Genomic DNA, 24008 nt, shown 5'->3' with positions numbered 1-24008 from the left:
TACGCAATTTTTATATATGCCACGTGTTTTGGAAGATTCTCGAAAACCCCAGCATAAATTTTTATCTTTTGTTTTTTCCGAGAACGGCAGGTGGGCGGAGCTTGCTGAGAGAGAGTTGTCTCGCTGGTGCATGGGTGACATCTGAGAGTAATAGTTGGTAACTCTGATGTCGCTAAGCCAACCCCTAATCTCCCAAATTTCTGACCCAGAACAATCTAGAAGCTACTAAGTTCATATATATATATATATATATATATATATATATATATATATATATATATATATATATATATATATATATATATATATATATATATATATATATATATATATATATATATATATCCCTAGGGATGCGCGGGGCAGAAGAGAAGCAACCTGTCCTGTGAAGGAGCCAAAGTTCATTCCCTCTCTCTCTCTCTAGTGCCTCGAGTGAGTCCTCTCCAAAGTGTATTAGTTTAAATATAACATACATTGTTTGTAGTATGTTGAAACGTTAAGGAAAACATTAAAGTTTTTTTCAATTTATTATGTCATTACGTGTGCTGGTGTTATATAAATTTCTGTAGCTGGCCATTAAAGGTTTGTGCGAAAACATGAAGTATATTTGTATCGCTATCTGGTTAACTTCCTGTGAGCTAAACTCGTAAGTATATCAGTTACTTTATGTAATTTTTTTAAAAGTTTAAGCATTAATGTTAAAAGTTCACCATTTCCATAGTTTCAAAATTAAATATTGGTGTAAAATTTAATTTCAAGTGAAACAAGTGATTGTATAATTTGAATACATATTTATTTCTCTTGTCTAAAGATGCGTTTACACGATCGAACTATGTTCGACAGATAAAATCGTTACCATATCACAGGAGAAGCAGGATGACGTCATAAGCGGTGAAACGATGGAAGCGGATCTGGCAACAAGCAGTGGTACCAGATGAGAGTGTTTACCACCGTTTCGAATCTGCTCACAGGGCATAGACCGGTGGACAATGTTTGAAGGTGATGTCCATTGGTAACTCAGGCTAATTCTAACAACTTTGGCTTTTCCTCCATAAGACTCTTGACATACAGTAGCTAGAAGTTTTATTCCTGCTGTAACCAGTTCGTAAAGTCTGGGGGTTTAATCGGTGGATATTCAGAAGTTTAGATATATGTTAATAAGATTCTGTCAAACAGGTTGACATGTGTCATTTTATAGTATACTGGCCTATTTAAAGTTGTTACTGACTTAATTGTGGTTCATATTTTTTTTTATGATTTTTCATTCATAGTTTATTCTGCCTTTCTCTATATAGGCAATGTCCAAACATGCATGATCTCGTCGCTGGGATTCTTAGGCTTGTAGCATCCTGCTTTTCCAAATAGGGTTCTAGCTTATTAAATAATTATGATAATAAGGGGCTGGGGAGTAAACGATTAGGGAACTGATAAAAAAAACTAGCTAGAAATTAAGTTATATAATAACAGGTTTGCCCAGTTCCTTTAAAAATATTGTCCTCTTTATTGTTTTCTTTATAATATTAGGTTCAGATTGTTTGTCCAATGTTCAATATTTTTTTAACGTTTTTTAAAGGCAGTAATGCATCAAAATTTCTTCATAGATATTCAATATTTATTTATGTTATTTTCAAAACCTGATTGATTTATTAATCTTTCAAGGTAACAACCTTGATAATGAAAAAAAAAAAAAAAAAAAAAAAAAAAAACTGAGAGTGGACACACAAGGCCCTAGTGAATGGAATATATGAGTTTTTAACATATTAATAATATTAATGTGCCTTGTTGAAGAGCGTATTCCTCAATGCATAACAAAATAAAGTACATTCGAGGAAGGCTTTACCATTTTACATTTCTATGTACAAATATAGTATTTGGAGTCATTTTGTGCAAACCTGTCAATGATTGTCAAAGGAAATGATGATATAATAAAAACAATGAAATGCTTTAGTCTACAATAATAAAGAACATGCTTTCTTCCACATGTATGAATGAAATTCACTTGCTTACCAACAAGTGGAAGGTATCCATCAATTATGATAGATTTGGAAATGAGGGTACCAGAGAAATAATCTAAAATTATTAAAGAGAATTATTCAGAGAAAGATAATATATCAGAGAAAATTAATAAGCAATAATGGCTAGTAATAAGATACAATACGTTAAACGTGTGCCTGGCAGCATTGTATACTTCCACACCAGACAGTGTGTGACATTTTGATGCTGGGAACACGGACAGTGTCCGGTACACCACTTGGTGCTCGCTTCTGATGTCATCAGCGAGCCTTTTCGCTTTCCACTGCTAGTTACGATTATATCCGTCGAACATTGTCCGATCGTGTGAACGCACCTTTAGTCTAAGGCTTTATGCAGATTTAATACTTTGAGTCAAGTGATTATGTAATTCTCAGAGTGTAACATTTCTTTTGTCTTAATCTAAGTTTTGCTCAGAGTTAATATTTCGAGTGATTTATTTTTCTAATGTAAATTCTTTCAAGGTGTTGTAATTTTTATAGAATATATTTATTTTTGTAGAGTGTATTACTTCAATCACCAGTGTTTATTTCACTACTCACTCGTATCTCTGTTAAAGAATCGAAGAAAGAGGTTGTTTGAATAGTTCTTGATAATAATTACCCGGTTTTGTTTTGAGTGTATGTAAGAGACATTTGGATATTAGGTGTTTTTATACAGTGTGTCCCAAATAAAGCATACACTCTTTGACTTTGAATAGCTAATAAACCTTTTTTTTCTATTACAAATTTGATTTTGGAGTAAGAATGGCGGATACTGTGCTTACGTTCAAGCAAAAAGAAAAATTTCTGAAAACATTCTGGAACTGTGAAAATAAAGCTGAGGTCCAAAGATGATTTACGAGTGAGTTCCACAGAGATGCCCCAACACGTGTCACCATTTCATGAATCGTAGATAACTTTGAGAATCATGGGACCATCCAGTGCATGAGAAAAGGACATTCTGGACGAAAAAGAACATCGACAAGCTCAACTAAAGAGCAAGATGTTATTGCTAATGTTCACAATTCCCCACGGAAATCTGTCCGTCAACTGTCACGTGAAACAGGTATCCCAAAATCGAGTGTCCATCGCATTTTGAAGCGTGTGCAGCAGAAAACCTAAAAGCAATTGACGAACTTAGAGAGGCAATTGAAGAAGAATGTGCTCAGATACCAAGAGAAATGCTATTAACTGTTTGTAGTTCCATATTTTCACGATGCAAAAATTGTATTGAGCAGAACAGCAACCAAAGGGAACGATTTATGTGAGCTGATCTCTCTTTTTAAACATTCTCAAATTGCCCCATGTATCCTTACTTTTTCACTTTGAACTCTTAGAATCTTTTATTTTGCATTGTTTCTCTCCTGTGAATCTGTAGTCCAAGTTAATATCAATAAATTGAACAAGTTGTAACAATCCAAAGAGTGTATACATTATTTTGGGACCTCCTGTATATTGCCGTCTGGGAGTTTTATAATCTTCTCAGAGCTTGGGTATTAATTTTCAAATATAACAGATTAATGTAAAAACAAACAGGCGAGTTTGGAACTTGAGAGGTTATGTAGCTTGCCAGCCGTAATATATAATATACTGTATATATTTTGGTTCCCAGACCACGGGACCATAATACATATATATATATATATATATATATATATATATATATATATATATATATATATATATATATATATATATACACACACACACACAAACGCGCACGCATCACGCATATACACACACACACACACACACACATATATATATATATATATATATATATATATATATATATATATATATATATATATATATATATATATATATATAGTGTCTGTGTGTATGGATGGGTGTGGTTTCCTATTAATTAGCCCCCTCTTTATATTTACAATTACAGAAAATTATTAAACTTAACGCTGAAACGCCCTAGAACTGTTGACAGCTTAATCATACGTCACAAATTTAAAAGGGGACCAAGGAAGTGTGAATATGCACCACGGCAAATAAAATCGTAAATTTATGAGGCCATTAACTGTTTATACTAAAACGCTGTTTTACCAGACCTGAAGCACAAATAAACGGAAAAAAAGAAGCAACACAAATTCTCACCACCTGTTTCAATCCCAGATACAGAGCAAAAGTTACGAGGTACTTAAACCTGCTTCACCTTTCTCATTTTATTCTTACTGGAGGACGCTTTTGTGAACAACATAAGGCTATCTCACAAAAAAACTACATGACGGCTCCTCTGCACGATTCATTGGGGAAAGGCACAAGGATAGGATCTATAAGGTAGACGATGTTTATATGAGTAATTAATGATAGAAACGACCAAAATCAGGCGTTAAAAACAAAGTTTAAATAAACCCAGAATTATATGAATCAATAATGTGAAATGGCAGACATTGTAAGTGTATAAAGCAATTTTCTGTTTAAATGGCAAAAAGTGTATTGGATTGTATGGGAATAAAACAGTATTACATTATAAGTGGATATTTCATTTTTATATTTTAAAAAACTTTATATAAAACAATTATCTATTTAAATTGCACAAAGTGTGTGTGTATACACATATAATAATAATAATAATAATAATAATAATAATAATAATAATAATAATAATAATAATAATAATAATAATAATAATAATAATAATAAACTGTAATTAAAGAATCTCGTTTTGTAAGCATTTCAATCAAAATTTGTACCGTGAACATAAATTTCCTAATAAATGATGCAGAAGTTTTGGGGGAAGATTCAATTAATATTAACCAAGATTATAATTATGAGATACTACAAGATACCTATTTTTACGCAATAATGAAAAGTATGTTGAACGAAATCGCAAAAATTAAATGATAATTTTATGTACAGATTACCTACAGAGAAAGTATTGAAGATCTTTGATTACGGGTAATAAATAAATAAATTTTCATACGAAAAATAAATAACTTTTCACATAAAAAATAAAGTACAGTAAACAATGATTGGTTAATGACCAAAGCAACGTTCAAGTTGAATCGCGGCAAAAATCTATCCCTCACACCGCAAACACACTCTCCTTGAGTTAATTAAAAGCGCCTTGTCGAAAGACTGCAAATGTACACAGAATGAAAACAAACGTTTATGTTGAGGACTTAGATAAGCGATTATTATTATTAATTGCTAAGCTACAACCCTAGTTGGAAAAGCAGGATGCTATAAGCCAAGGGTCCCCAACACGGAAAATAGCCCAGTGAGGAAAGGAAACAAGGAAAAATAAAATATTTTCAGAACAGTAACAACATTAAAATAAATATTTCCTTTATAAACTATAAAAACTTTAACAAAACATGAGGAAGAGAAATTAGATAGAATCGTGTGCCAGAGTGTACCCTCAAGTAAGAGAACTCTAACCCAAGACAGTAGAAGACCATGGTACAGAGGCTATGGCACTACCCAAGCCTAGAGAATAATGGTTTGATTTTGGAGTGTCCTTCTCCTAAAAGAGCTGCTTACCATAGCTAAAGAGTCTCTTCTACCTTTACCAAGAGGAAAGTAGCCACTGAACAATTACAGCACAGTAGTTAACCCCTTGGGTGAAGAAGAATTATTTGGTAATATCAGTGTTGTCAAGTGTATGAGGACAGAGGAGAATCTGTAAAGAATAGGCCAGACTATTCGGTGTATATGTAGGCAAAGGGAAAGAACCGTAACTTGAGAGAAGGATCCACTGTAATACTGTCTGACCAGTCATAGGACCCCATAACTCTCTAGCGGTAGTATCTCAACGGGTGGCTGGTGCCCTGGCCAACTTACTACCTAGAGATCCTTTGTCACAGATTAAGAGACGTCAACGTAGCCAATAATTTTGAAATGCGATAAAGCTATCGTGTATTTGTTAGAGTGAAACGATCGGTAAAATCAAGATGAAGATAATAATTACGAAGTTCATCGTGTTTAATTACAGTTATAGCACAATGGAGTATTTTCGGTTTGTCGAATGTCGTAATCTGTAGTTTTTTTATGCCATTAGTATCACCTCCTAGGGAGATTTTATTTTCCACTATTGGAATGGTGGTCTCCCTCATTGTTATTCGAAAATATGATGTCATTATCTCCTTTCAAAAAAGATTCTAGAAATTACAGGTTTAATTTTTTTATGAAATTGGTGGTTATAACTGCGAACATCATCCATAGGTTTTCTGCTTTACAATACTTCATTCAATTTATCTTCAAAGGAGAGTGTTTGAAGTTACAGGTTTCACTTATAGAAAATGGTGGTAATCATTTCGACCATTATCTGTGGCTTTTCTGCTTTGCAATAAAAAAAAAAGATTAATTGAATAAGCGATTTAGTCCATGTGTTGTAAAGCAATTGTTTTACTTGTTTCCCAAAGCACCAACATGGATATTTTGTGGATGCATCACTAAGTAAGATTGCATTGTGTCAAAGAATGCGACATTTTCCTTCATTCTGAGTTGACGACCGTGTTTAGTTCATTTTGTCTAAATGTAAACAGATTTACTTGGTTTTATATAAGAAAAATATGGAATAATTATTTGGCAAAAAGAGGACCTTATAAAGCCTCACAATTAATGCATTACACGATTAATATCCGTATATTTTGCTTTATATTTCCTGATATAGCTTGACTAATCAAATAAAGAAACACAAACTTCTAGCATCCACGTGCTAACATTTCTGGTTCCAGCACTAGAAGCAATAAATTTCCTTTAAATATTTACTATGGCACAAAGCCTTTCGATCAACGGGATTAAATTCCTGGATTAAACAAACGGCAAAGGGTTAAAAAGTTTGTATTGAATTTATCACTTTTAACCTAGCAAATAAAATAGTGAAAAAACTGCTCTGTTGCTTCAATACCATTCATACCAACAGGAAGGATTCTCGAGAGTTTCAACATCAAAAGAAAAAGTGCCTTAATCTATTTGGGAGTGTGAAGCTGTCACCCAAGCGCTTTATTAACAGAAAAGCTGATGCTGATAATAAAGAAAAGCACACTTATCAAAATAGCACGGGATGCATTTGACCTGTTTTCCTAAAATGGTAAAAATATTCTATCATCTGCATTTTACATAGTGACAAGAACCTCAATTATTTTCTCAAACTGGACAAATCCCACTACCAAAGTTGTCGAATGATACGGAGAATTTTTTTTTTGCTGTTTCTTTATATAAAGAAACAGCCAAAAAAAATCTCTGTATCTATGAGTTATAAACCACTTGCTCATCTCGTTCAAGTACATGACAAAATATAAAAACTCACTAATTTTACTCAGCATATCCGAAAATATATTTCCTTATTCATGCATACTTCAGTTACGTTTATAACATATCTCATAGCATTGGCTATATAAATTCTGGTTTGAATTTATTCATAAACTACAAATCAGTTGTAGTTATAATGACTAAGAAATTCTTTTATTTCCACAACAAAGCCTGGAAAATCATTGTTTTGTTTAAGTCAATAAATCTTTTTTTTTTCTTTTTTTTTTAAATCCTAGATGGAGCTGGAATTCGTTTCACTATCAAAGTTGCAAATATTTCCCTCCCTATATTCCCGGGATTAAGGTATATCAACTTTTCTATCCCCCAAAGAGGGTGGAACACTTTTCCTTAATATCTTGGAAACTGTTGGAATTGTTATTGAATTTTGTTTCCAAACTATGTATCTAATACTGAAAGGCCCAATTTTACGGGAACAGTCGAACCGATGGAAAATCACATTTTAGGAGTAGTGATGAAAACCAATTAGGCCTAAACTTCACAAAAAAACTAATACGAAATCTTAAATTAGAGAATTTTTAAGTTTGAATGACACATAATGAAACCCAGTTAAATTATTATGCAAAGGGCAGGTTAACTAGTGTTAAAAGCAAAATGAGCAGTAAAAATTGTGACGTAGACGAACATGCTATTTTTCATCTATTGCGTTCTTTCTCTAATAAAATTGACAATCCATTAGCTTTACGTAGGCTGAGAAATCCTATTTTTATTGATAAGTACTTACTTATTAAAAAAAAAAAAGATTACGAATCAAATGGCAAATAACTAAAATCAACAATAGATGACAAAAAAAAAAAAAAAAAAAAGACGTAAAGTGCATGACAAATTTATAAGCAATCCACAAACTCAATAGCTACCAATATCATTGATATCGGAACCGTCTTAAATAGCGGATAACTCTGACACTCAAAAACCAAATTACTTATACTGTATGTAATACATTTATTAGTAAAATATTAGGCGTCTGCTTGGCGTCTACTTGACACCAAAAATGTAACTGGTGAACATTTAAATGATTTGATAATAAACAACAAGAAACGTAAATCATTTAAAAGTAAAGTACCTAATACTTTAATCAAAGTCACTGATACACAGCAAAGTATGTTTATTTGAAAATCATGAAATAAATTGCACAAAAGTGAATTACTGAGCCCTTGTGTAAATTGTCCATCCTTACATAGTTCAATGTAATATAAAATAAATGAACTTGAACTATTAATTCATTAATACATTAATAATTGTTAACAGAGAAAATGCTCAGGGTTTCACATCTTCAACACACTAGGGGATATGTAAGGGAATTCATTAACTATTTCCCCTGATTCACTCAGGATTATTATATCTGATTGGAATTTCACCTGTGCATTGGTGCATTAGTGCATAGGTCACATAAGTTGCAGCACTGAACTCGCATCACTTCTCTTTTTACAGATGTTAGATTGAAGTAAGGTGTGACTATGGACCCAGTCGAGTACCGAGCAGTGATAAGGTTTCTATATTTGAAAGGTTATTACTGAGCAGTGATCAGGTTTCTATAATTGAAAGGTCGCACGCCGATACAGACCTTCGATGAAATGAAAAAAACTTATGAAGATGCTGCCCCATTATATGATGTTGTAAAACACTGATATTGCCAGTTCAAGTGTGGCCGAACATCTTAAAACAGCACCTGTTCCTAGACGCCCCCATTCTGCCATTGATGAAAAGACCATCCATAAAATAGACGCTGCCATTTTGGAAGACCGCCGTATAATTGTTCGTCATTTAGCTCAAATTGTGAATATAAGTGTAGGACTGGGAAACAAAATCATCCTGATTCTTTTGCACATACATAAGGTCTCCTTACTCCTTTTCAAAAGCAGGAACGAGTGGATTGCTCAAAGGCTCTTTTGAACATGTGTCAATAAAACCAGGAAGCCTTTTTGACAGACTTATCACACAGGATGAAACATGGGTCCATCAGTATGATCCTGACACTAAAGTCCAGTCTATGCAGTGAAAGCACTTTAACTCACCACCCCTAAAGATGGCAAGAGTGCAACCCTATTCAGGAAAGGTCATGCTTACCGTATTTTGGGACCAGCACGGAGTAGTGATGACGGATTTCATGGCCAAGGGTACCACAATTACTGGGACATACTATGCTTCACTACTGTATGAATTGCAGCAATCCATCCAACTTAAAAGGCTCTGCATGCTGACCACAAGAGTCCGACTCCTGCAAGACAATGCTCCAGGTCACAGCTTGCATATCGTCCAGACAGAAGCTCACACTTGTGGCTATGAAAATCTTCTGCAACCCCCTTATATTCTCGTCACCGGGCACCACCTGACTTTCCCCTCTTCCCAACCGTGAAGTCATTCTTAAAGGCCCTGTCACACCTTGACGATTTAGCCAGCGTATGCCGACGTATGAAAAATTTAGCAAATACGCTGGCGTACGTCGAATAAGTTATGGGTAAGTTTTGTATACGTTAACAGCACGCTGAAGCACGTTGGTATACGTCGAAGTACGTCGAGGTCGTCGAAAAATTTTGTGCATGCTCAAAATTTCTCAACGTATGTCAGCATATGGCTATACGTCCCGTATACGCAGGCCATAAGTAATAGGTAAGTTATGCGATCGTTGACACACGTTCAAACACGTTAAGTGTAGGTTACTCATAAGTCCAAATACGTCGAGATAATGTCTAGCGTACCCAAAACTTATGAGTAACGTGCTTTGAACGTATGTATAACTTATATCGAACTTATCTCCTACGCATATTGACGTATGTAGACGTATTTAACATGTTCCGGACGACCACAGAACTTACTGAACGTGTTTCTAACGTACAGCTGCCGTATAATGGCGTATTGGTAGCGTTTAGGGGAATTGGGATATAAAAATGGGGTTCACAGGAGGAACCCGTCAGTACTCCTCTAGATTTCATGGTGAGCAGATGTTCATATCATCCGAGAGATGGAGGATCCGGCAAGGCTGAGACGAGAATACCTACTAGCTGTTCTCCAACATCAACATGACCTCATCGATTTGACACTTTATCAGTTGCGTGCCAATAAAGCCAGGAGAAGAAGAGGTGAACGGAGGAGAAAGAACTGGGTGAGACCATGGATTGGGAGGCGACGTCAGTTTGGCATATATGACCAGCTTATGGTGGAACTCCGTAAGGAGGACCATGCATCCTTCACTAATTTCCTGCGTATGCCCCCAGCGATGTTCGACGAGCTGCTAGCCAGAGTGGGTCCAAGGATAATCAAGCAGCACACCTTCTTCAGGGATCCGCTTGAGCCGGGCATGAAGCTGGCCCTGACATTGCGTCACATTGCCTCTGGGAACAAGTATGCCTCGATGAAGTTCGGATGGAGGGTTCCTCACAACACCCAGTCCCTAGTGGTCAGAGAAGTCTGTCAAGCCATTATTGACGAATATTTGGATGAGGTGCTGGTTTGCCCAAGTACACCTGATGGTTGGCGCGCCATAGCTGACAAGTTCTTCCAAAGATGGAACTTTCCCCATACATGTGGGGCACTTGATGGGAAGCACGTTGCCTGCCGCTGTCCTGCAAAGAGTGTGTCCCAATATTTCAACTACAAAGGATTCTACTCCATTGTTCTGATGGCGCTGGCGGATGCCGACTATAAATTCATTTGGGCAGATGTCGGTGGTACTCGATCAGCATCAGATGCGCAGATATACAATGACTGTGAGCTGAAGGAATGCGCTGAAGACGGTACCCTAGGATTCCCTGACCCTGAGCCTCTCCCCAGTGACAACCAGGATGTGCCCTACTTCTTCATCGGTGACGATGCCTTCGCCCTACGATCAACCATGATGAAGCCATACAACCTCAGGGGTCTGACGAATGAACAACGCATCTTCAACTACAGGCTTTCCCGAGCAAGGAGGGTAGTAGAAAATGCTTTCGGCATCCTTGTTAACAGATTCCAGATTCTGCTAAGCACCATGCAGCATCACCCCTCCACTGTCAGTCTCATTGTCAAATCATGCTTGATCCTGCACAACCTCATGAGGACCAGGTAATTCATGTTTACGTAGCATATTTTATACAGTATACAATGCATTTTACCTTTCAGCCTATGTTTATAAAAATTATATAATTTAACTAAAATTGTATCTGTATCATAATATTACTTTTTATTGTACAGCGCCTTAGAATATGTTTTAATTATAGGTTAGCTTAAAAGTAAATGAATTCAAATTTCAGGAACCCAGGACTACAGAACCAGCAGCATGACCGGGCAGAGAATGAGAACCACGACTTTGTTCCAGGAGCATGGCGAGAGGGACGTAACTTGGAAGATACTGTACCAACCGTGTGTCACACAATTGTACATAATTCCTATTGTATATATTATGCTTGTATGTGCGCTCTTCCCTCGCACTAAAAAGAACCTGAATGATCATGTCTCCGGTTTTGCTCTGAACTTTGTCTGTCCCTCGAACATGCCATGTCCTGTTGCCTTGCCGTTTTGTATATAAAGAAGAGTGTTCCTTAATATATAACTCAGTCGTTTCCAATCTGCCTTTGATTTCACGACTCCTTTCTCCCGGCGCCGTCACATTGGTGACCCCGGAGTGACTCGCTCCTCCCGCCTCCCCATCCCCTCTACACCTCTCACCGTTACTATGACGCCGTCAACGCATACCTTCTGCAGCAGTACTCGACGTCGCCAGCCGCCCGTGTAGCAACGCCTTTTCAGCTCTCTCAACAACCGTTGGGGGACGAAAGGGCTTCGCTCACCCTCGGGAAAATGACCAGTATCACTCGCCTGCAACCTGCCGCAGACAGCTCTCCTCGTGAGGTGAACCTACTTTGTGCCCTTATGGACAGCCACTTCATGACCTTCAAAACCTCCATCGACGCCTCCACTCGTGACGAAGAGGACACCTATTCAACTTCAACCGAAGCTGACGTGAATTCTATAGGACATACACGCCTATGAATGCCGTAGGACATACACGCCTATGAACGCCGTAGGCCTATGAATGCCGTAGGATATACTCGCTTATGAATGCCGTAGGCCTATGAATGCCGTAGGACACACACACCTATGAATGCCGTAGGACACACTCGCCTACCCCGTGACGAGCCGGAGCGGCAACACAGCCAACCATCATCCACCACTTGCTCGCACCCCAACCAACGACTTCTACAGCCACTCACTGCTGCTCATCGGCGCAGTTGTTACTATTACCTCTCCAGATTCAGGGCACCTATTTAACATGTTCAGTATGTCATTTTTAGAGGGGGAGCCATGTACCAACCGTGTGTCACACAATTGTACATAATTCCTATTGTATATATTATGCTTGTATGTGCGCTCTTCCCTCGCACTAAAAAGAACCTGAAGGATCATGTCTCCGGTTTTGCTCTGAACTTTGTCTGTCCCTCGAACATGCCATGTCCTGTTGCCTTGCCGTTTTGTATATAAAGAAGAGTGTTCCTTAATATATAACTCAGTCGTTTCCAATCTGCCTTTGATTTCACAACTCCTCTCTCGGCCCGTCACAATACACAGACAGCTAGTGGCCCCAACACTGCCTCCAAGGACGGAAAGAAACAGAGGAATCTTCTCAAGCACTGGGTTAACTCCCCAACTGGTGCAGTTCCGTGGCAGGATAGGATGATCTAGATGATATTTGTATTACTGTATTGTTCAGACAATAAAGGACCTCAGAGACAATAAGATTCCTCTTGAAATGAACATCGTAGAAGAAGTATTTTCCAATTATGCACTTTGTAATATAAATGTACAATTTGTAAATATTCAACAATTATAATTTTTCTTGTTAATTTGTAATACGTTTGTATTGACTGTAGGGGAGATTGGGGAGAGTTGAGCCACGTTTTTGATATTTAATAAACGATAGGTAGTGGCATTTGATAATTACTCAACATGAGGAAGCACAACTTTAAAAACAGTGAAAACAATTTAATAATGTAGTAATAAAATCATGTTTGGTTGTCTAAACTAGAAGGTCATGTCACTTTTTTATGATTTAAAACCCATGATAACATTTTATAGACATGTAGAAATGCATTACTAGTCAAGCACTAAGTAGTAAATAAACACGTTTGAACAAATCTTATACATTCTCATTATCTAAATAAATAAACGTATTACTTTGTTTGTATATAAAAATTAAGTTGTTTTGTCTTCATTTATGAGCAAGGATAGCGGCCACACTTACATGTATTAAATAAAAGCTAATAAAGACAGACACAAAATACATACAATAGTCGCCGCTTTAGGACCACCTCGGGACAGGGCCAAAGTGGTCTTAATAAGCGTTGTTTTTATTAAGCGACATGCCATATACTGTAGGAAATTCACTTCTATGAAATACATGTACATTATACATGTGCTTTAGACATTTTTCCACAATAACAGGAAATGAAGGGATCTAAAGTATAATTTTACTATCTTCTAAAAATTAGGGCGTTTCCATAAATTATTTGAAATAATATTCAACAGGCTTGTTTCATTGGCTATTGGCTTGTTTCATTTCAGTAATTACAGTGAACTCGAATAAAGTCCTTCATGGCGTCAAAGCCACGCTTCTCAAGTTCCATGGCATAGACGTTTATAGCAGTGGCGGATTCTGAGGGCCCACAATCCCCCCCCCCCCCCATAATTTAGACAGAGAGACAGGGCAATACAGAGAAAGACAGATAAAAAGACACAGAGAGAGGCAGAGAGAAAGACACGGGGAGAAGGAAATAGGTTTTACTGTTGAGATATTCCCCATATGGGGGTAAAAATGATGCTTAAGGAATAAAGTGGTCTTATTAAGCGGCGTACTGGTCTTCTTAACCGGAGTGTGTAACATCCGGACCAAGCCACAGTGGTCTTAATAACCGGATGGTTTTATTAAGCGCCGTCTACTGTATTAACCAACTACCTTTTCATTGACATACAAAGGACAAGGGCATAAGGGATAAGGCCATACGAAATTTATTATTGTTAATTATTTATGAATTAAATATTAAAAATAACATCAACAAACATCAAGAGTTAATGCAACTTTTATTCACTGCTCATCTGAAAAATAATGGTGTACACATGATAACAATGGTCATACATGTACATACAAAATGGCACAAAAATGGCCAAACCCTGTCTCTGCTAATCCTGAGAAGCACACAACTGTCACTGTAACTAGTTCTTCTCTGGTGGTGGAGGTGTGTTCAGCTCCCCAGACGGGGTGCTTGCAGCATGAAGACCACTGGCCAGGTTGAGGAATCCTGAGAGTCCAGAGAAGTTATCCAGACTCTGACCGCTCGTGTTAAGGGCGCTGGGGCTCTGGTTCAGTACCTGGCCAGCCGAACCTAGAGCAGTAGATACAGAGACGGTGCTTGGCTGCTGCGTGATCTGATGCTGGAACCCATGCTGAGGAGGATGCTGAGGCAGCATCTGCTGGTACTTAGGCTGCTGGTGTTGGTACTGTGGCTGCAGTGGCTGCTGCATGTACTGGTGCACATAGTCAGCTGTCTGTGAACCCCAGACTGACGCAGCCGGTGCCTTGTGTCTCCACATGTGGGGAGGTGGCTGGTACATCTCCGACTCCGTGGGGGTGTTACTGTAGGTAGGTGGTGCTGAACTGGGTCGCACGGAAGCAGGAGCAGGAAAGGTGGGGGCTCTGGAGAGTCCTTCCTCATCACTCTCCTCGTCCATCAGCTCACTGAGGATGGTGTTGATGCGTGACCGTGCCTTCCGGAACTTGCGCTTGGACATGCTGACCAGGCTGTCAGGCACGTAGTTGGCGAAGGCTGCAGTGGCTGTGATGGGCTGAGGCTGTGCGAGACCTTTGATGAGCTCCCCAGACTCGTGCACCCTCTTCTGGAGTGACTGCAGCAACTGGTCATCGTCCTGGCCACGCTTGCCCTTGCACTGTGAGGATGAGGAGGGGACAGTGGAGGGCGTGCTCTCGTCATCAACCACGATGTCTGCACAGGCAGCTTCGGCAACCTCGAGGTCCCCGCTGTGTGCTGCAATGGTCGCCTTCACCTGCAATTATGACAGTTGATTGTTAAAATACAAGGCAAAAATACAAGGCACATTCAATGCTTTGTAATCACAATAAAATTAATATAAATAAATATCAATATTAATATTTGTTATACTTACACTGTTGACGGGTTCAGCATGATGGCGGACCACACTCTTGAGGAAGCTGAAGTTTGCCTTCACCCACTGCTCCCTCTCTGTCAGTTCCGGGGCGCCGTCACCGCTCTTCTTCTTGTGGAGACGGGTGTGAGTGTCTCGAAGGGACTTGAACCACCCTTGAAGGTGCTCGACAGTCTTCCCCATGGCCTTGGCTTGATCTTCCCAGAGCTTTGCCTTCTTGTCCACCCTACGGTAGTCAGTCTTCTTGATGTCCCAGAGGATGGCGTTCTCACGAAGGAAATCACACATGAACTGCTCCTCTTGGACATCAAGACAAAACTGTGTATTCTTGGCCCTCCTCTTCTTGGCAAGGGTTGGGTGAGAGGAGGTGGAGGCCTGGGACGCAGCTACCGACGCCACTGACGATGCCCGAGAGGCGTTAGAACAAGCATCATCTCCATCAGAGGGTGAGCGTGAGGGTGAGGGTGTAGGTGATGATGGATCCTCCTTCCGTTCACGTCCACGCCCACGGCCACTGCCACTGCCAGGAGATTTCTTGGCAGGGTTCCTCGCACTTTTCTTTGGCAAGACGCTGATGTTGGTACTGCAATGTCTAGTGCAGTTATGATTTGAAACGTCGAGCGGCAGCCTTTTTATAGACTACGACACGTGATCGTCGGCAATACGCTGTTGCACGCTATGCATAAGTTAGACTATCGTTGGGCATAAGTTGTGTACGCGGGCAACACGCTAGGCATTCGTTGGAATAAGTTATCTATAAGTTATCGAAACGTTCTATATAATTTACTGATACGTTATGTATACGTCCAACTCGTTATGAATACGCTATGTATAGGCCCAAAATTGAAAAAAAATTCGATAATTCAGCGTATGCCAGCGTTTTAGGGAAATTCTGATACGTCGGCATACGCTGGCTGAATCGTCAAGGTGTGACAGGGCCATAAGGGAACACGTTCTCCAGATGATGCGACACTGATATCCAATGTAGAGTTATCGTTTGAGTCACGACCCAACAACTTTTAAAAACAAGGTCTCCAGAGTTGCATAAAACGATGGGGGAAAATGAATAACCATGAGTGGTCCTATGCAGAGAAAGACTAATAACTGTTTCAAGTTTTGTCTGCCTATGTCTGTTGTTTGTCTGCCTATGTCTGTTGGAAGTGGGTCAGGGGAAATCTTTAATGAATGCGCCTCGTAATAACCAAATTAATAATCAAAATTTAAAGTCAGTCCATGGAAACTAATAATAAACTTAGAAGACTCATTTGCGTAAAAATAAAAAAAAAATGAAAAAAAAAATAAAAAAATCTAGTAAATACAATTATATAGCAATTTAGTGTACTGTACTTCTCAGAAATGCCAATTCATAATCAAACAAGCTTAAATTACTGTACCCTCCATTAGCAAAACATAATTACTTCATTTTCTAAGCCGTTACTACCAAAGGTTGACTTCAGTTCACACAGCTCCTCTATTAGTTCAAACTCCAAAATTGCTGACAGGTTTGGGCTAATAAACAGAAAACTAATCAAAATAAAACAAAGACATTAGTATATATTTGAGAGGCACGTTTCGGAGAATTTATGTTCTACCATAACCCAATAAAAAAAAACCTGCCCCTGATATGCACTACGATATAAATAGAGCAAACTAGACAACATATATCTAATATAGGAGTGTATTCTAAGATACACAGTAAAATGAAATTTCAATGTTCGGGTGAAGAACTCTCCAAATGAGGCCATTTACGAACATAGAATTGGTCATCAAGGAAGAAGCCACTAAATAAACAGGAAAAATCTATAAAAACCAATCAGGTTTCGGCAAAACTTACGAAGTGAGTCATGAAAGGGAAAGCAATTTTATGGGAACAATATATTCAAAATATATAACACAAAATAAAATTCAGATGGTAACACAAGAAAACCACCATGACTGAATTATTATACAATAGACATCGTTCATGATTCCATGAAATTTTAAATGTATCGGGAAAATTATTATAATTAGTTAGCATCAAGAAAAATCTTTATGACCAGAAAAACCATCTGGAAATATTAAGTATAATTGGTTTAAAATTAAAGAAACTTTCTACATTTCCTCTGGACATACCTCAAATCCTTGAATTCATTGTAAGATGAATTCAAGATGACTAAAACTTCTAAGCCCCAGAAGTAAAAGCTATCTATTGCAATTCCCTAATCAATTTCCCAATATATTATAACCATATAGTCCTTATATCAATGCTAAAACCTGACAACAATAATGTGAAGTAATAGTAAACACAAAATTAAGTTTGCCATTGAAAACAAAATCTATAATCAACCGATAATGGTAGGCGCTACAGATAATACATCTGTACTTGACGTACCCTGTTGCTACAAGGACAACTTTCCAGAGGATTTGAATGATGACCATTGATTCTTTCAATACTCGTTGCTATTATAAGACATACAGTAATCATACCCTTAGTACAAGCTATTTCAGACTTTAAAAGACCACCAGCCATTGTTATAAATTTTCTCTCAACGATGTTCATTTCACATGTAAATATAGATAACATAAGCTCGAAAATTGTGTCGCCTAAACCAAGTGTTTCAAGTACTGTACAGCCGTGTTCCTTCTTGCAATCAATATTATAAATAAGACAGAGCAAAAAGGAAAATAGTTAATTTATGGATAATCTTCCTATATTCTGCACCGCCTAAAACATACAATATGCCTAAACTATTCTTAATATCATAAAAAGCAAATATCTTATTTCTACCTAAATGGCTTCTTATCTCGGTCCCGTTTTATATATATATAAAAAAAAACCTCAAAGCCTATAACTGTATAATCATATGTATCTGCAAACATCTGATACCCATTAGTGAAATAATTTAATTAAAAAACGCACTAGGCATAAATGAAAATAATTAAGAGAATATCAAACACGTTTGCCAGATAAATGTCAGCCCACGACAGTACATTAAAAAATCTTACGCCTCAATTATAATATTCAGAATCTGGACGTTAAAAAGGCTGAACTCTCTCTCTCTCTCTCTCTCTCTCTCTCTCTCTCTCTCTCTCTCTCTCTCTCTCTCTCTCTCTCTCTCTCTCTCTTTTCTAGATCACCACGACTAATTTCCTAATCCAATTGCGAAGTTGCATTTAGCCACTGGTAAGAAAATCACCAACAAAAACGTTTTGATCAGAATATACAGCTATAAACAGTAATTGTCGTTAACATGTGAATAAGTAAAAATATATATTTCCGCTACTTCTAGAATTAACCTCTATCGTAATATTTGTATAGTAGTAATTTTTACTTATTTGTACTCTTTCTAAAAAGAAAGAACTATGCTCATAATCACGAACATCATAAGTATCATACTTAACAACATACGGGGCATAAGGATTCAAACTATCGCCTTGAGTGTCATTCCTCCTATTCTACGTCATTGGATGTAATTTGTGAACAGTTATTACCTGTTATTTTCTATTTATTTTACTATATACGTGCTTGAACATAAAAATTACGAATAATTATATATCAATAGACATGGAATTTCTTCAGCTATACGAAAGAAAACGTTAAAAGTCCCATCTTTGTTAGTTTTTGTGCTAAGACGAATTGAGTAAAATGTCCGAAACACGGGCCTAGGACTTACGTTAAATACATTATTGGAACTCGACTAGTTGTAGATGACTCAATTTCCAATTAGTGTTAGATTTGCTGTAATTTTATCGGATGAAACAGGCCAGTTAAAATATTTATATTTCTAATGCAAAAATATCTGCATCATGTCCAGAAGCTTGGAATATAAACTAGATGCCACAAGACACATTTGAAATTTTCATCGACACAATTTCTTTAGTAGCGCTCAACAGTTACTGTGTACAACAGGATTCGATATCACGCCACCTATCATATGAAATGGACACACATTTTTACCTCCGCCAGGAGGGTATGTTTTCGGTTCGGTTTGTTTGTTTCTCTGTTTGTCTGTCTGTCTGTGGACAACGTAGAGGCCACATTTCTACACGGAATCACTTCAAACTTGGCCAAGTAGTTCCCCAATGTGTATGGAAGAACTGATTAAATTTTGGTCAAGGTCACCCCAAGGTCAAGGTCACAGGTGTCACTATGACATAAGTGGCCATATCAAGAGACAGAAATAAAGCACTGACTTTTGCATAAGCCAACAGGGAAGTCCTAGTCCAGGTGCAACCCATGGGTGATGTTCAAATTTATAAAGGTCAAAGGTCAAGGTCATATTGGTGCATTATATCAATGTCATATTAAGTATCAGTGGCAAATGAACAAAGATCACTTGAAGGTCAAAAGTCAAGCAGGTCACTTGAAGGTCAAGGTCACGTGAAGGTCAAGGTCACGTGAAGGTCAAGGTCACCTGAAGGTCAAGGTCACGTGAAGGTCAAGTACATTTGAAGATCAAGGTCACTTGAAGCCAAGGTCATGTGAAGGTCAAGGTCACGTGAAGGTCAAGGTCACTTGAAGGTCACGTGAAGGTCAAGGTCATGTGAAGGTCGAAGTCACATCAATTCATGATTCTAGGACATATGGCGCTCTAGGTCACCTTGGCGGAGGTATGTCCTCTACGAGGACCATGTCCGCGTTCAGGACTTGCTCACTTGTTAAACATGTGCAAACCCCTGTTCAAGTAGGCATTGCAAAAATTAAAATAGTGATAAAGAAGGCGATGCTGGCTCTACTAACTCAGACCCGATATAGGAGGAAGATTCATAAATTATGCACGCTATTGTGGAATTGAGGAAAGATAGAGAACGACACTCGTTTATTGGTAACTTGATAACGAAAGGATCCATTCTGAGGGAAATTTTAATATCAACCTTTTTTGTTTCTATCTTTACTTTATATAATGTTATCGAATACTGGAAATGGCATGTAAGGGATCCATACACTTAAATGGTTAAAACTCCCAAATGCGAAAAAAAAAAAATGTTTTAATTAACTTGCATGGGTGAAACGTGGATTAGAGTAGATTATTGTAGATTAGTCTTCGGAGATTGGCTGAGAATATGTTGTGGAATGGGCTTTTACTTAATGCAACTAATATATTTTTGTAAGTTCGAGGCATACAATAAACCAATATATTTTTGTGTGTTCGTGGTATACAATCTCTTCTTTATCATAGAAGCAAAGACATTTGGAAGAACATATATAGCTAATAAGCCAAACCCTGTATGTCTAGGGAACTGTTAATGCAGGGATAAAGTAAATGTGCATGTTGAAATTAATCTACTTTAAAATTTTTACACCCATTGACTTACAGTTTCTTGTGTCTAAAGAGACAAGAAACGCAAAAATAATGAACTTCCAAACAAACGTAAAAAGCAAGGTCTAGACATGTTACTTAGACCTTGAGAGAAACCACATCAATATCTGAGCAACATCCTATTTTCTGAAGACAACACTATAATCACCACCATTAGTATGAATAACAAATCAAGATCAAAGGCAGTTGTGCACGAAGCCATCAGCATAATGATGTAAAGTGAAGTTCTGAATCCTGATAATTATTACAAATGAAGACATGTAGCTATAACTCGTGAAGGACAAACCGCATAGTCAACCTCCTGTATGATTTTCATAATTTCCGTCCACGCAACCTGACAAAGGGAACTATAAAAAGAAGACGACTATGACATAAAAAATCTGATTCCCCGTATACATAACTAAAGTATTTTTCAAAGAAAATATATGTAAATAAAAACACAAGGCAGCATATCTCTGCAAAACCATGCAAAAACCCTTGCCGTAACCGGAAATAACTTATGAAATTTGACTTTGATCTTGATCGATATTATGAGCATCATAACGAAGGTTACTATTCGATGTCTGTTTTGCATGTTATTGCATAATTAGCTGGACCGTCTTCCTTTGTAATAATTTTCAGTTCCAATTAGTACTAATAAAATACAGTCATAAAATTTGAGAAATTTGCCCTTCGAGGGCATAATCACAAAACGAAATTAATAATAAAACTAATATGTGTCCGTAATCATATTAACTTGAATATCATATCACCATTCATGGCACATTAAATTTCAAGAAATTAAATTTAAAGAAAGTTTCTGTCTATGAACTGTAAAATCTTTTTTTAAAGCCACCGAAAGTTCATCACGTGGTGGTGGTTACCAAATATATATTTTCATAATTCTTCATAGATATTCTTTCATCTATTCTCGAGATAAAACTTAACCACGAATTCTAGTTTTAAATTATATTAGATTCCTTCAATGCAAACCTAAAAAAACTTTACCACTCAAAATATTAACAATTCTGAAGAGCTTTAGCAACCAAAAATACTGCTGAAAAAAAATATTAACTTTTCTTATTGTAAAAGGGGGTACAAGACTTAGAAAAGCTTACAAACTCTCTAATCTGATGAGTTCTGAAAATCATGGCTGGAGGAGCGCCAAAGGTGGTTAACCAGTAAACAAGTGGATCATGGATGTCTGTGTAGTGGTTGGGTACAACTCGATGTGGCCAACTCGATACGGCCAAAGCGATGCCAGTCCAACTCGATGCCCGGTCAGAAAGATCTTTGGTAAACTCGATGTAATGCGAGATTTTCGTTCTTTGTTTATTATTACATTCAGGATAGTTTTGCCTCTAAATTAGTATTTAGCTCTTTTGTGCAATTGAACATTGATAACGAGGCTGTGATAGCACCAAACGCTCGTTAATCACTGCCTTAAATTACCAATTACCTGTAAGGATTATCATACTAATTACTCAGAGCTGGTTACGTGGGATGCGTGTTTCTTTACATACATTTCAGTGTCCAAAGGTTTCCAATTTTGGATACATAAAGTATACTACATAAAATACAAAAAAAAAAAAAAAAAAAAAAAAAAAATCAAATGGTACATTTCTGGATCAACTAATTCCAGGTCACGTCCCCACCTTTAAAACTAGAAAAAATATCGTAATGTAGATCATAGACTTGAAAACATAGTTTGAAATATTGATTAAAAAACTTCCCCTGTAATTTTTACGTGGAATAGCTCATAATTATTTTATAGGTTTTACTTTACTTTTAAAATTCACCATGTTATTTTATTAATAAATGCAAATATTTAATGCATTCAAATGGACGTTAAGCATTTTAGTAGTTTATTTTAACAATATATTGTTTTTTCTTTTTTTTTGTGGTTAAAAGGTATCAAATAAGCTGGTTATATAGAGTTGTTCTTAAATTAACATTTTATAGATTTTCTATCTTAGGTTATTTGACATTAGTCAACTGTTGAGATAAAAGTAACTCTTGTGGAGTGAGGACGTGCTGAAGAAGTGCTCTGTTGAAATTTAAAAACGATAGTGGCAAGTTAAAAGTGAAAATCGTTAAGTTAATAATTTCCAACATCGTTCAGTTATGTAAATTGGAATCAACGTCATTGGAATACTAAATAGTGCAAAATTACAAATTAATAGTTGATTACAACTGGGACACAGGTAAGAGTTACCAATTATGGTTTTCCCGACCCATTTGGACTTAAATATAGTGTAAACTACAAAAAAGTTAGGAGCCATTAAGAAAATTAGAAGGAAACCTCATGAAAAGACTGAAACAGGAAAATCAGTTGAAGACGAAACAAATGAATTTCTACAGATAATGAAGAATACATCAGTATATGATAGTGACAATATGGAGGAAGGTGCCTGTGGAAGAAATGATGAATCAGCGAATGGATCGTTGGTTACTGTGGAATCTGATGACACTGGATTATGTGAGCACTGTAAGACTGTCGTTGCCAATGAAGGAATTTGTTGTGATAGATGTCAAAAATGGTATCATATTGAAAACGAATGTTCTGGATTAATAGAAGATTTATCACAAGCCCACAGAAGGCTATTGTGTAACGAACATATTTATTACATTTGTAGGAATTGCACTGATAAGTTCAATGAGGATGCAGCAAACATACAAAGAAAAGTATTGGATGAAGAAGTCGTAATGTTCCATCATTTGGTTCAGGTCTTGATGAATAAAATAGAAGAAATGAAAGATAGTATGACAGAAATGAGAAATAAAGTGCAAAAAACAAGAGATGATGTGCAAGAATTAAGAAATGAAATGAAAGAATTAAAAAATGAAAAGAAAAGGAATGAAGATGACATAGATAGGAAGCATCTAACTGGTACATATGCTGAAAAACTGAAATCAAAGAAAACATTGATTGTAAAATCAACTGATGAGGTTTCAGCAGTTAATAAGAAAATAATTATGACCAAATTAAAAGCCCAAGTTGAAAGCACTGCTGAACCAAAAGATGACCACCTGATCATAAAATTTGCAGATAAACAAAACCTGGAGCAGGCAAAATCAGAATTGGAACAAGGTAATGTAAACAAGATCACTGTTAGTGAAAAAGGAAAACTTAAAGCGAAGATAAAACTTACAAATGTACCAGAAGATGATGATGATATTATTCAAAGTCTGAAGCTTAAGAACCAGAGGCTATACAGACACATTGCAGAAAATGATGATCTGACTATCATAATGCAAGAGAATTCAAGAATGG

The 24008-nt window shown here is 37.0% G+C and overlaps 1 protein-coding gene and 1 pseudogene across 1 annotated transcript; both read left to right on the top strand.

The window, feature by feature from the left end:
- LOC137645390 (uncharacterized) overlaps positions 1-9657 on the top strand; it is a 42164-nt pseudogene extending 32507 nt beyond the window's left edge.
- Positions 9658-10263: 606 nt separating this feature from the next.
- On the top strand, positions 10264-13107 carry LOC137645389 (putative nuclease HARBI1). The gene is made up of 3 exons (XM_068378194.1): positions 10264-11342; positions 11531-11639; positions 12988-13107. Exons 1-3 carry the CDS (start codon positions 10264-10266, stop codon positions 13105-13107), a joined length of 1308 nt encoding a protein of 435 aa, XP_068234295.1.
- The last annotated feature ends 10901 nt before the right edge of the window (positions 13108-24008 follow it).

Source organism: Palaemon carinicauda, chromosome 8, assembly GCF_036898095.1.
Source record: "Palaemon carinicauda isolate YSFRI2023 chromosome 8, ASM3689809v2, whole genome shotgun sequence".
NCBI lineage: Eukaryota > Metazoa > Arthropoda > Malacostraca > Decapoda > Palaemonidae > Palaemon > Palaemon carinicauda.
The sequence above is the reverse complement of the archived record's forward strand: the minus strand, read 5'-3'. Positions and strand labels throughout refer to the sequence as shown.

Excerpts from the sequence above, each read along its gene's own strand:
- LOC137645389 (XM_068378194.1), top strand. The coding sequence starts at position 10,264 with ATGGAGGATCCGGCAAGGCTGAGACGAGAATACCTACTAGCTGTTCTC. Across the intron at positions 11,343-11,530 it reads CACAACCTCATGAGGACCAG|GAACCCAGGACTACAGAACC; the intron begins GTAATTCATGTT and ends TTCAAATTTCAG. Across the intron at positions 11,640-12,987 it reads TGGAAGATACTGTACCAACC|ACAATAAAGGACCTCAGAGA; the intron begins GTGTGTCACACA and ends TGTATTGTTCAG.